The following is a 14,074-nucleotide window of genomic DNA, read 5'->3' as shown; positions in this document are numbered from 1 at the left end:
GCCTACTATGAAAGAGATCACATCTGTCCATTTACTTGATTGACAACAGCAACCTTTCCGATGAAAGCTAAAGCCAACTTAATAATGGCACCAAACACTGGCAGTCATAAATCTAGGCAAAATATCACATTTTCTGTAGAAGCTGTTCAAGAGGGACTAATGTTCCTCCTCCATAATTTTAATGCATGCTGCTTAGCACACCTTCCTAGATAATTGTAGGGTGTGTGTGGATCCCTTAGTATAACACTCTTCTTCTTCTTCTTCATCATCAATCTTTATTACAGTCATAGATCAGCATATTATAACTCTCTTTAAAACTCTACCCTATCATCATGCAATGGGGGTGGGGTGGGGTGAAGAAGAGAGCGAGAGCTGTATTTGTGTCGACCACTTCTTCCCCACCCCTGGCACAATCATGGATGCTTGTGCTATACTGTTTGAGGGGGAGAACAAACAATACTAAACTAGACACAGACACATACCCACCCTCCCAACTTTAGGAAGAAGGGGGATTCAAGAGGAGTGCCACTATTGGGGCACCACATAGCAACTTATGTTGCTTGTTTTAGTTGCCACTTTGCAACCTGAAAACAGACCTTTATATCTCTTACTGAAATGTGGGAGAAGGCAGTGGCAGCTCCTCCCATCCCCATCCCGCTGTCCATCTACCCCTCCCATTTTCATCTGTTCTGCAAGACTCCAAGTATGCCTCAGAATTTCAGTTTTCCCCATAACAGAAACTAAGAAAACTCACCAAACTGACTCACTGTAAACTGTTGGACACTCTGCTTGGCTTTCCGATACCACTCGGCAGGGGAGTCAAAGAGGCTGGAGGAAAATTAAAAACCGTAAAGTACTCCTTATCATCTGACAACGTATTTGGTTATTAAGCTGGGACCCACTTCAAACTCCAACCTGCAACACGGGACGCTCCTCTGAGAAGCTTATGCACCCATTGGCAAAGCCCCGCAGTAGAGGGTGCAGTCTGTGCACTCAGGGGCAGGGCCTAGCAGTGAAGGGGCGGCCCACACAAAGCACTAGTTTAAAATCGACAGCTATTCTGTGTGCTTAGACAAACTTACCTGGGCTGTCCTGTTGGTGGAGAGATAGAATGCAGACCTGTAAATTCCATATCTAGGCCTGCAATACACAAAGAATGGACACAATAGCAATAGCACTTACATTTATATACCGCTCTATAGCCGGAGCTCTCTAAGCGGTTTACAATGATTTAGCATATTGCCCCCAACATTCTGGGTACTCATTTTACTGACCTCGGAAGGATGGAAGGCTGAGTCAACCTTGAGCCCCTGGTCAGGATCGAACTTGTAACCTTCTGGTTACAGGGTGGCAGTTTTACCACTGCGCCACCAGAGGCTCATACACAATACACAAGGGGCTCATACACAATACACAAGGATGCCAAAACAGACAGTTTGCCTTCCACCACTACGCTAGTGGATATTTTTAGATTTAAATAATGTATATAATCTTACACCACCTACACAAGATCATACCTTTATAACCTGGAATGTTAAAGAGAAATATTAGAATTTCCTTCTTGACCCACAGTCCTGCATTACAAAAAGGGTACATTTCTTTCACAACACCCTAATATAACTCTGATTATTAGAATACACCTCAGTAGATACATAGACCCTACCAGTCCAGACCCCACTAAAGTCCTTGTGTCTTGATTTTTTGTTTTATTGTGTTTTGGTATTGTTGTATTGGATATGTTTGTTATTTCTATTTCTGCTGGCCAATGGCTGTAATAAAATTGATGATGAAGATGAACTGGTACTCAGTACTACATACTAGTTTACAATGTCTGGCTGATCAACAGCAACACCATCATACAAGTTTGAGGCCTGAAGGGAACAGGAATAAGAAGAGTGACCTGGGCAATCTAGTAAATTTTCTTCACAAGGTAAAGGAAAGCCTTCATAGCTCCTCAAGCTGATCTATTAACTTTACAGGGTTCTGTGCTTTATTTTACAGCTTTGCTTTTAGCTTTATACTGTTTTTATTCTGCTACTGTGAGTTACCCCAAACAGTAGTGCACTGGAGAAGAATATAAATATTTTAAATAAATCAATACACAAGGAAGCAAGCACTTGAGAAAGATCTAAAAGGCTATGTTGAAGTTTCTCTCCTCAGCTCTCCATGGAAGGAGAGAGAGATCTCTTCCTCATTTTTTTAATACTAAGAAAAATAAAGATTTTGCATTCCTAATCAAGGAAACAGACAACTGCACAAGGGAATACTGTCAAGATCTGTTCTAGCTACTTTAAGAGAGATCAGCTGCAAGTTTTGTAGTTATCGGAGAACTTAGGAACTTTTCCAAGATATTCTTTTAAACCAAAATACTCCCTCAACCCTTCAGTTTTACCTTAAACCCCACAGAAACAGCTTTGGAGCTAGCACCACTGGATAAGCCACACTACGAGATTAGATTTCCCAAAAGTATTCTGGGAACTGTAGTGGAGCGAGGATACGTTCTGTTACAGATCCCTTAGCCGCCACGGATAAGAAATATTGGCAACTGTAATCAACGATTTAAACCAGTCTAAGCCTGTAATCCTAAATACACGAAGGAAAAAGTCCCGATGAATTCAACAAGGTGTACTTCTGAGCGCATATGGATAAGATTAGGCTGTAAACTGGGCATAACCCTCAAGACACGTAACTATCTGGGAACTCTTTTTGTCCTCGTAGGTTCAAGATGCTTCACTGGAAAAAGTATACTAGAAAACATTTCTCCCCTTTCCGTTTACAAGAAAGCGGAATTAACTAAACTGAGCTCCACCTAGACTGGACCAATCGGAAACCCCTTCCCGTCAGCGTGGGCCGCTTCCATGATCACTCCCTCCCTCCGTTCAGATACCCCACGGCTCTCTCCCTTCCTTACTGACAAAGTCGCAATCAAGGATGAGTTCCTGCAGCCTGGGCAACCTTTCCTCAAACTCCGCTACACCCACATCCATCCCGCCTTCCACTCTTTTTCTCCACGCCGCGGCTGCTCTTCCCGCCCCATAAAGCCTCTTCAGCCACGCCCACCACCTTCGAGAAACAGCGCGTGGGTACAACACCGAGGCTCCACCCGCTCACGACTTTAAGGCGGGCCCGCCCGGTAGCCTGGAATTTCCTTTTCTCGTGGAATATTCTTTCCCCGTATGAATGAAATCCCCACCCCCGTAGCTTGCACGACCCGCTAAAGAAACTCCCATACTTCTTTGTTACCCCTTTTCTTTCCTGATAGGGCTTCTGTGACGTGAACGTCACACTAAATTCAACCAAAATAAGATCCATCTTAATGTATTATTTCTCTGTGTAAACGCCCTGAGCCATATTTGGAAGGGCGGTATAGAAATCAAATAATAAAAATAAAAGCTACAGCAATTGGAATTTCTGACTGACATTGGTTGCTGTACAGGATTCATGTTTGGGAGAAAGAAAAAACAACCACACACACACACACACCCCTACAGTTAATTTAATAGCATTTCTTAATGTCCCAACACACCAATTCTAAATATAAATTAGGATTTGAAACCAATTCCCGCTTATTTAAACAATTTACTCCCAAGTAAACGGGGACAGATTTTCAGTCCAGTCCTAAGCATGCTTACTCAAAAGTAAGCAGCATTGAATACAATGGCAATATATGCCAAAATTAAGCATGCATAGGATTGTCATCTTTGCAAAATAAAGCAGCAAATGTACTCATTACTTGACCATTCATAATACAGCTTGGGTAGTTAATATATAGTAGTTAATAATTACAACTTGGGTAGTAAATATAGTTAACTACCCAAGTGAGAACAAATGTGGCTAATCTAGAGAGCTGTTCAGGAAACTTTGAACCTGCCTCCCAGTGCAAAAGCACTGGAAGAACTGACAACCACCTGGGCCATCTGAGACAATTTGCATCCAAGTAATGTCAAAATGAGTGGTGAACTCATCCCAGTGAACATAAAATGGCTTGTCTTCTGCCCACAGACTGGCCAGGCCATTCTCTTTGCAAAATATTTGTTCTGGATCATACTTGTAAATTTAGTAACTGTAAGGAAAGTATTGTTCAGTGCTGCCATAGCATTATCTATTAAAAAGTGATCTATACTGCAATTGCTAATGTTTGGTGCAAGGTAAACAGCACCTGCACACTTGTCATTTCCCCTCATGCTTCATCTTCCTCTCATTCTGCATACCATATTTACCCAAATAGAAGGCAACATTAAATGTAAAACAATGCCTTAGAAGGCAGAGACTAAATACAGGTTGCCTGTATTTACCGCAAAGAAAAGAGGAACTTGAATCTGTGAGGATCTCCCCCCCCAAAAAAATATTTAATAGGAAATAAATGGGAAAACCTCATCTTAGAATTGGGTAAATATGGTATATCAGGAAGACTTGGTAGCAAGAGATTATGAGTGGGAGCCATTGTACTTATGTCTTGATCAAGGCAATTGAACAAATAGTAGTCAAAGTCAGCAGGAACAAACACCAGACTGCTTTGAAATCTAACTACATGCATGAGGTTAGAAAATGGCTACTTCAACCAATAACTACTTCAACCAACAACCAGTTTGTCAAATAGATTTTTATTTGTGTGTGAAAGACTTCAATGGTCAAACAGAATAGGGTTGTTTTCACTTTAAGGGCAGAACTGCAGACCTCTTGCAATATTTCTCAGCATCTCCTCACAAATGTTCAACTTATTCATAAATTCTTCGCAGCTCTTTCAATACAACGCCACCCTCTGTCATAGCATTTTGGAATTTCTGGATCTGTGTTGGATTTTTTTAAAAAAGAGAGAAAGAGAAAGGAATGAAGCTAAAGGCTTATCTATCACTTATATTAGCATTTTCAGCACACACAAGGCTTTCCAGTTTTTCCCATATACTGTCATAAGAAAATAAGAACAGCCCTGTTGGATCAGGCCCAAGGCCCATCTAGTCCAGCATCCTGTTTCACATAGTGGCCCACCAGATGCCACTGGAAGCCACAGGCAGGAGTTCAGGGCATGCCCTCTCTCCTGCTGTTACTCCCCTGCAACTGGTACTCAGAAACACCCCAAGACAGATTGTTCCCTTCCCTCCCAACAATACTGCACCTCTCTTTTAAGGCCACATGTCAGTCCTGACATTTAACATCACTACGTGGGCATGTATCTTCACACGGACATACATCTATGCATGACTGCATGTTGCAATTGAAAGCATTTAGCACTATAGCCATACCATTGTTCTGTGTTGCAGGTAAACAGCTATGCACTCAAGACTGTGATGCAAGTTTCAAAAATAAAGAGGAGCAGTACTTAGAGCTTTTAGAGTAATAATTATAATTAACTTGCCGAATCGCAATGTTTTTCCCATGGAATCACAGTTCTGAAGTCCACGAAGTTTATTCCTCCTTCAAGGCAGCGTTGTGCTAGTACGCGCCCCACATTCTCACATGCTGCCACGCCTGCTGTATTACGAAGGTGCTTCTTTATGGCCCACTCTCGGGTGGAAGCAGAGACAACAACACAACCACTGCTATGTTCAACATAAGCTTCCACATGGCGTTGTGTTCGCTCAAGTCGCAATCTGAGGTGCAGGACAAAAAAAATATCAGGTCATAGTTTTGCTTTAGTAATTGCTTAGAAACACTCATCCATTACCAGTGATAATTTTGCATTGTGCATCTTATGCTTCAATCCTGGAACTCTGTCCCAGAACACCTACATAGTATCAGTCTTCTCTCATCAGTGCTTCCTTCTTAGCAATGAAATAAGCTATTCTACATTTTCTCATTATACTTGTATTAGATGAGTTCAATCCCACATGAACCTGCCCACTAATTAGGATGTTCCTCAGAGGCCCTTCTCTGGGTGTTCCTACTTTCAGGAGCTAATTTGGTGACTAAGGAAGAGAGGATCTTCCCAGTGGAGGTGCCCTAACTATAGGATTTCCTTCCCAGACATGTTTTCATGACACCACTGGTATCTTTAAGTGCCTTTAAGAGGAGGCTCTCCTCTTCTCACATCTTTTAAAGTAGATTCAAGTATTTGCCTTTCATCTGCTGGTTTACTAAGACTCTAACTGCTGGCTTGATTGGCTTTAGCAATAGCAATAGCAATAGCACTTACATTTATATACCGCTCTATAGCCGAAGCTCTCTAAGCGGTTTACAATGATTTAGCATATTGCCCCCAACATTCTGGGTACTTTACTGTGTTATCTGCTGTAAGCTACCTTGAAGCTATTTTTGTGAAAGTCATGGTAAAAGGAATACGATATAAATAAATACAGAAGTACAAACCCTAAAAGAGACTGAACAGATTTCACCAAGTCTGAACAGAGTGAACAAGTGATTACCAAGACAATTGCAAAAGGTCAGTCTGTATAGGTTTACTAGGCTCCAGCTGTTACAATGCACATGACTTTTGAATCAGTTTGTTTTTAAAAAAAGGTTTAATACAATAACATTGTTTCAAAGTCACACAAATGCAAATATACAAGTGTACATGTCCACAGCCCACATAACCCTCTGCCATACTCCCACTGTCTTTCCAGCATGTATATCTACATGCACTGGTAAATAAGTTAGGGTTTAATGGCTGAAAAATGCTAAGTGTGCATTACTGATTTAAATAATCCCCATTGCTGTTGCCACCTAACTGTGGGGTATGGGATGGCTGCTGGGATGAGAACAGCATTAACAGGGTCAAGAGCTGCAAGTAAAAACCCCTGGACTAGGAGATGCTAGGTAATATTTCATACAATAATTTCATCTACTTTCACAATCTCGTGTATTTGTGACAGCCTACAGTAGCCTATATTAATAGGCATGTAGAGCCTACAATAAAGAACACGTAAAGAACAAATAGGACGGGTATGGATGCAGGAAGGAGTCAACAAACAACATGACATTTTAGCATGATGTGCAAATAATTCTTCACATTACAAATGTGATAGCCAAACCAAAAGCCACTCAGTATGAGTGTGTAGTCGAAAAGATCGGAAGGTCTGACATGGCTATTTCTGGGCCTGCCCCCACCACGGGGCGGCAGCTGATCATGGGGCACTTGCCCCAAATAGGACAGTAGTGGTGAGAGGGTTCTTTAAATGCTGACCCAGCAGTGGTGTGGGGAAGTCTGGGTGGCTGTGGGGAATGGTGGGAGCATCTGTGTGGAGGCTGGGGAGAAAGGAGTCAGAATGAGCACAGGGAGACTGGGAAACAGTGCAGGGATGCCTGGGGACTGTAGTTCCTCCCAGAGCTTCTCCCATGGATTCTCCCAATTGTCCCATGATTAGCTGCCTCCCCACAGAGCAGGGAAAGAACAACTATGTTGGACCTTCAGATCTGTCCGTACACACTCCTACCATTCAATATACCCAGGAAAAGAAGCATATCTGCTGCCATTGCTACTAGAACTTCATTTATTTATTGCCAGTAGTGTGCTGAACGTTGTACAGAACATGGAATACAGACAATGCTGCAAGGTGCTCACACCCCATTTAATATGCATGTGACAAGAGCAGAAAGAAGAACAGAACAAGTAGAAAGAACAGGGTAGTGAAGGGTGAACTAACAGCAGAAAGTATAGAAAAGATAAGGACATGGAAGCTCAGGAATAACTTTGCAGGAATAGGTTTAAGAGGGAACAGAAGGAGGAAAAGTGAACTGACAGTGTACTGAACAGGTAAGGATGTTCTAAGTACAGGGAACACAAAATCAAAGAAGGGAGAGAGAAGAAATGAAAAAAGAAAATAGAAGCTACAACCCTGAACCAGTGGAGGGGGATGTGTTAGAAGTTTAGAATAATCTAATTAAGAGATAGTTTTGAACAAGAAGATATTTCTCTGTAACTGGTAGAAGTTCACAAACTGCTTTCCAGATTCTTCAAGAACTCTGGTAATCTTTTACAATATTATAACCCACCTATGCCAATACTCTCGTTTTGGCCATGTGGTTTTCCAGCCTCGCTCCTTCCTTGCTACAACCATCTGCTCCAAGTTACGTGGATTCCGGTTGGTGAAGTCAGGGGCAACAGTCTCATTTTCTCTCGTATCCACTTCATCCTCAACAGAATGTGTGGAACTTGGAAGAGAAGAGCTAAATCTTCTACCTGCTGAGGAATGAAGTTACTGAGATGTATATTTAAGACATGTTGAAAATCAACAGAGTGCATATGAAGATTTCCAGTGCAGAACCTAGCAGAATTTAACAGTATTCTAACATGTATTCTTGAGACCAAATTTTGCAGACATTTACCTGCAGGACAACCAAATGCAAATTTAAGATAACTCAGAGACTATTGATGAAGTGGGAATAAGACAATTAACACTGCTTTCCAAAAGGAGACCTGCCAGCTAATGTGCATGTTAAAACATGCAATACAGATTATCTGCTGAGTTCAGTCAGACATGCTTGAATAAAGAAGTTTGACAGTGCTTTTAACCATGTCCTACTTACAGTCTGATCCTAAATATGTTATTTCCATTGAATTCAACTAGGGCTTACGTAATATGTTCCAAGTGTCCTTATTTACAAAGGCCTATCCTACTTTCCCTATTTTATCTTTTGTAGAGATTTTGGGGATGTCTTTTAAGCATTTTGTTAATTTGAGTTATTCAGGGTTGCCAATTTTTAGATTTTGGCCCCCTCCCCTAGGTCTCTGGAAATTAAAACATAGTGTGCTGTGAGAGGGGAAGCCCACAAACATAAATTGACAAAAATGCTAGTGCAGTGCTTCTCTCCATCACCCCATAAGCACCTATATAAAGGGCTGATGAATGTGTTTGATTTGCAACTATTCTATAAGTACCACTAGATTAATTATGATCGTTAATGCTGTAGTTAATAACAACACTGAATTCAGCATCTAACACCTAGTGAGGCTAATCAAGTCTACATAACAACTTCTGCTCGCCACCTTGAGTCATAAACTGCAGACTTCAGAGCTCTTGCATCATGCCCAGCTTTTTTTTTTTTTAAAGTCACCTTCAGTTTCTTTTTGCGTAACACACAGCCTGATGAAGAGTTCTGGAGAATTGAGAACTTGCAGCTCAAGCTTTGTGTCATTTTGGCAGGTATTAATAGTTGTGGCTTAAAAAAAAAAGAATGGTGTAGTCATTTTACTTATGCACTTTGTTCAGGATAGACCAGACTATTCCAAACTAAGTTAATACAACCTACAGCAGGCAGAGAAGAACTTTCAGTATTCTGTGACAGTGGAAAGCAATTAGCTTTGGTGTATGGATATGAGACTTACAATTACACAAGTGTCTATTTCCACCTGTGAAATGTTTAAAAGTACAGTACATCACTTGTTGTGTGCAAGCTAGTCCTAGGCATGCTTACTGAAGAAGCACATCCCATCAATGGGGAACACTCTCAAAATTGCACAGGGAAACAACGAAAACCAGTTTTATATGTGGGTTATGTGTATGAGCTCAAGGCTTCAGATATCGTGAATCCAAATCTTACGAACCTAACTACTCCTTTCCTAAGAAAGACCTAACCTTGCTGAAATCAACATGTTATGTTTTTCACTGTTGTCTCTCTATTCAGTGGTGTAACAAACTCTGCAAGAATTGAATATGGGCCCCAACAGATAATTTCCCCACACAGATCAATGTGAAACACAAAAGGTTTAGTAACTTACTTCGCAGGGTTGTTGTGAGGAGAAACTTAAGTATGTAGTACTTGGAAACTTAAGTATGTAGTACTGGGCTACTTGGAGGAAAATGTAATAATAATAATAATAATAATAATAATAATAATAATAATAATATCAGTACTCTCTCCAAACTAGAATTCAAGGATAGGACTGGTATAAAACATGTATGTTTGTACTGCAGACAGGTGCCTACCAGCTACATCTTTCCCCAGTACTAAAGGATGACCTTTTGCATCCACCTCTGCAGGTGGCAATTATGACTTGCCTGTGATTTCTCTGTTATGATGCACTCATTGTCTCCTTGGTGATGCCTAAAGCTTTAGCCATCAAGTTGTGGAGGATGCAAGAGAAGCAGCAGCATCTCACAAGGGCAGATTGGTTCTTCTCCTCCTATCCCAAGAATAAATGGGATAATCATGGCAAAGCAGTTGTACTCTTTTTAAATATACAAACGAGTGGTAAGGCTGCCAGGTAAGAAGTATCTTTTTGTTCTAGAACAGAAATTTAAAATGGCTGGAAGCAGTCTGAAGTCAAGTGATCTAAAGCAGATGAGGCAAGTATTTCAGCATCGCTAAGTGCAAAAATATTTTGCTTCCTTTTTTTTGTTTGGTTATTTATCTCTGTAAATAACCTTTGCCAAGTCTTAATTCTAAAGATGGTAGGGGAAAAGCCTGGAGAAGAATCTTCACTCTGGAGATAGAGCAACTTGAACAAGAAACTACAGACAAGTGGATAACAATGACAAACATGGCTTAGGGAATCATTTGCAAAAGCTTTAAAAAAGCCCCATAAACTGCACCAAATTTAAGAAATAAACTCCTAACAAAAATTGTGAAGAAAGGTAAAGAATGATGCAAGGTAAGAAACGTAACTTGTTGCATTGTTTCAGAAAAAGGTAAGTGAAAAACTTCAGATATTATCAGCAACACAAAGATACAGGTGAAACTCGGAAAATTAGAATATCGTGCAAAAGTCCATTAATTTCAGTAATGCAAATTAAAAGGTGAAACTGATATATGAGACAGACGCATTACATGCAAAGCGAGATAAGTCAAGCCTTAATTTGTTATAATTGTGATGATCATGGCGTACAGCTCATGAAAACCCCAAATCCACAATCTCAGAAAATTAGAATATTACATGGAACCAAGAAGACAAGGATTGAAGAATAGAACAATATCGGACCTCTGAAAAGTATAAGCATGCATATGTATTCAGTACTTGGTTTGGGCCCCTTTTGCAGCAATTACTGCCTCAATGTGGCGTGGCATGGATGCTATCAGCCTGTGGCACTGATGAGGTATTATGGAAGACCAGGATGCTTCATTAGCGGCCTTCAGCAATTCTGCATTGTTTGGTCTCATGTCTCTCATCCTTCTCTTGGCAATGCACCATAGATTCTCTATGGGGTCAGGTCAGGCGAGTTTGCTGGCCAATCAAGCACAGTACACTGTATACTTTTCAGAGGTCCGATATTGTTCTATTCTTCAATCCTTGTCTTCTTGGTTCCATGTAATATTCTAATTTTCTGAGATTGTGGATTTGGGGTTTTCATGAGCTGTACGCCATGATCATCACAATTATAACAAATTAAGGCTTGACTTATCTCGCTTTGCATGTAATGCGTCTGTCTCATATATCAGTTTCACCTTTTAATTTGCATTACTGAAATTAATGGACTTTTGCACGATATTCTAATTTTCCGAGTTTCACCTGTAAGTATTTTATTGCTAAAGAAAGCAGCCATTAGTTTTCTTTCCTAGAGAATAAGAGGCAACACCAGCACAACAGGAAATGACTTGGTTTGAAATGCATGGTTTTTGATCAGTTTAAGAAAGCAACAAATTCATAACAAAAAGTCCAATGATACACATTGTTGAACTGTTTCAGGAGGAATAAAATGTAAAAGACCATAGGTGGTCACTACCAACATGGTGGTAAGTCCTTTCTTACAAAAGCAAATGGCTACTTGGTTTCTTTTCTGGACCACTGGCCTTTTCAAACCAATCACTGAAGACATTGATCATGGTTAAATGGTGATCTGACCATTTTGATTACTGTTTTGCAAACTGAAAGGTAGTTTTCCAGTTTACAAGGAACTGTAATCTAGCTGTTCTGTCAAGAAAAAAAGAGATGCTTTTCCAAGGTAGGTTAAAATACATCTTTGTCTTGCATGGGAACAGACTTGTGCAGAGAATTGGAGAAGAGGCTATCTATTTGCAGGAAATTGTTTAGCTTGAAAAGCATCAAGCAATTACTGGTTTCCCACAAGCTTAAGAAAACAACAAACTCATAACAAAAAGTCTGGTGTGTGGTAATGAGCATAACAATTGTTGCTGTGCTTCAGTACATGTGAAATACCACCAATGTGGAAAAAGATCCTTAAGAAGCAAGTCATTTATTGATAATGGAGTGGCTGCTTAGTTCCATTTCTAGCCCACTGGCTTTTTCAGACCACTTGCTGGAGATTTAAATGCATGCAGATTTTCAAGGATAAGAGAGTACTCATTGATTTTTTTTAATGAATTTTTGAAAAAGGTTTCTGAAACTGTTAAAAAAGTGTCATAACTTTGTTTCATAGCAGAAAGTTACAAAAAGTTTTGGAATTTAATCTCCTACTCTATCCAGGTCTCATTGGCAGGAACTGCTCCTTGCCTTCATATAAGAGTAGTACCGCTATTTTTTGCACCCCCTTATATAATTCTAGAAAGTCTGGGCATAAAGTTCTCAAAATTCATGCGAGTAGCACATGATAGCAGCATCAAATGTTTTGATGTTCAAGGAGATTAATTTACTTGTTTTTTGAATGGTTTAGTTTATTTTTTAAAAAATGTTTTTTAAAAGTGGCAGATTGATCTCTTTGAAGGTCCACACATGTAATCCTACAATTATGAAGGAACACCACATGAATTTCTTCCCAACCATTCAGGAGTTATTAATATTTTTTAGTTTTTCATGGATTCCTATTGGGAAATTATGATTTGTCAGAAATTCCTGCAGCGTTTCCCTAGTGGCAAGCCCGTGCAAACCACAGGTTTGCTCAGTTGCTATACAGTCTGTTAAGGTAGGTATAAAGTCTGGCAGACGCTCTTGCCCCACCTTCCGTCCTTCCTAGCGCAGAAAACTTGGGGGCGAGTATTAGCAAAGAATAAGAAGAGTTGGGTTCTTGTGAATGGGGAGCTATGTATCCCACCGCCATGGATCACCTACCGCATCTTAGCCTGTTTTCCAACACAACCTGAGAACAGCAATTGTCCTAAGGCTGAGCCGGCCCGGCATAGGGTATCCGATTAAGATTTGCTTCCAAGACAGCACACTTAGGATCTGGTTGTTTGTGTGCATCCCTAATAAGCAAGCTTAACTAAAAGTACATTCAACTGACGTTAACAGAGCTAGTGTCTAAATCATCAATGCATTTACGACAGCGATGTAAGAACCACAACCTCCGCTCATTTAGTGGATCTCTCTAGCTTTCCCATTCACGCATCTTCACACAACATTCCAGCGCTCTGCACCCTTACCGGTTTCCCGTAACCCCCTAGCCGCGGGCCCCAGCTGCAAAGCACATTTCCTCAACAACACCATAATGCCAGACGGAATAGCGCTGAGGCTCCGCGCTATTTCTATACACCGCTGGACAGCACCATCTTTATTTAGGGAAACAGGATATTTCCGCCCTGGAAAAAAATGGAGGCACCTTAAGTCCTTTAGAAAGTTTATAACCCTGCTCGTGATTGGCCACAGGAAACAAAACCATCTCTTTTCTTATGTAAGCAAGTCCTATAGGTTAAAAGCAACTCGACTGGCCACGTGACTGTGACACAACCGGCGCAGTCCTGACCGACATCACAGTTTGCGCCGTATACATTTTCTCATATGCATTGGCGCAGGCGTTCTTTATTGTGCGTTTTTTAAATTAGTAATTGCTCTTCTTTATTCTCCAATAAAAACAGTTTAAAAAACAATGTTCGAAGAATTGGAAACACAAGACGCAATGCGCATAATTCCTCTTGTAGTTATTTGGGACGCCGCATCAATGTAAAGTGAACACCTAGGCGACTTCATCACTGGAAAATGCCGGGTTTTCAGGTTTAGGGTTTTTGCCCTAAAATATGAGGGGAGAACTTCCCCCGTTTATTCGAATATCATCTTCACCCCAAAGCCACAATTATGGGCTAGCCTCAGGAAGGTTCTCTTCCTAATCTGAACTATTCGAGTGGCGTGGGAAAAGGTGCTGCTCAGACTCTTTGATTCTCCTTTGGCCACACTATGCGATTTTCCTTTCCCCCAATTGTTTTCTAGAACCGCCTAGAACACCGTGGTACACTCCTACTTCACTTGTTGCTGCGCAACCAGCTGGCTGGGAAGCGCTTGGTGCATTTGTTGATTCAGGTCCAATCACCA

At 40.7% G+C, this 14,074-nt stretch overlaps 2 protein-coding genes across 10 annotated transcripts in view; both read right to left on the bottom strand.

Moving 5' to 3' along the window:
- Positions 1-3,073, bottom strand: part of PNLDC1 (PARN like ribonuclease domain containing exonuclease 1) — a 59,085-nt gene extending 56,012 nt beyond the window's left edge. For 4 of the 8 annotated variants that reach the window (XR_008315858.1, XR_008315859.1, XM_053294566.1 and 1 more), the window contains exons 1-3: positions 2,912-3,072; positions 1,083-1,140; positions 755-828 (exon numbers count right to left, since the gene is read on the bottom strand). Coding sequence is in view for 6 of the 8 variants with exons in the window: in XM_053294566.1 (XP_053150541.1) it covers positions 755-828; positions 1,083-1,140; positions 2,912-2,987 (208 nt within the window). In the remaining 2 variants the exon portion in view is untranslated. The other 4 variants (XM_053294614.1, XM_053294585.1, XM_053294605.1 and 1 more) reach the window with 4 other exon arrangements.
- A 1,515-nt stretch (positions 3,074-4,588) lies between these two features.
- On the bottom strand, positions 4,589-14,015 carry MRPL18 (mitochondrial ribosomal protein L18). Of its 2 annotated transcripts, none has more exons than XM_053294545.1 (4): positions 13,192-14,015; positions 7,930-8,116; positions 5,357-5,591; positions 4,589-4,790 (listed from the first exon to the last, which is right to left on the bottom strand). In XM_053294545.1, exons 1-4 carry the CDS (start codon positions 13,253-13,255, stop codon positions 4,719-4,721), a joined length of 558 nt encoding a protein of 185 aa, XP_053150520.1. In that variant the 5' UTR covers positions 13,256-14,015; the 3' UTR covers positions 4,589-4,718. The 2 variants fall into 2 exon arrangements, with proteins under 2 accessions (XP_053150520.1, XP_053150514.1); XM_053294539.1 differs by having other exon boundaries at positions 7,930-8,119; positions 13,192-14,010.
- Between the last annotated feature and the right edge of the window lie 59 nt (positions 14,016-14,074).

The sequence above is a fragment of the Hemicordylus capensis genome, chromosome 1 (genome assembly GCF_027244095.1).
Source record: "Hemicordylus capensis ecotype Gifberg chromosome 1, rHemCap1.1.pri, whole genome shotgun sequence".
NCBI lineage: Eukaryota > Metazoa > Chordata > Lepidosauria > Squamata > Cordylidae > Hemicordylus > Hemicordylus capensis.
Note: the sequence above shows the minus strand (reverse complement) of the source record. Positions and strands in the feature narration are given on the sequence as shown.

Excerpts from the sequence above, each read along its gene's own strand:
- MRPL18 (XM_053294539.1), bottom strand. The coding sequence starts at position 13,255 with ATGGTGTTGTTGAGGAAATGTGCTTTGCAGCTGGGGCCCGCGGCTAGG. Across the intron at positions 8,120-13,191 it reads TAGGGGGTTACGGGAAACCG|CAGGTAGAAGATTTAGCTCT; the intron begins GTAAGGGTGCAG and ends TTCATTCCTCAG. Across the intron at positions 5,592-7,929 it reads AAACGAGAGTATTGGCATAG|ATTGCGACTTGAGCGAACAC; the intron begins GTGGGTTATAAT and ends CCTGCACCTCAG.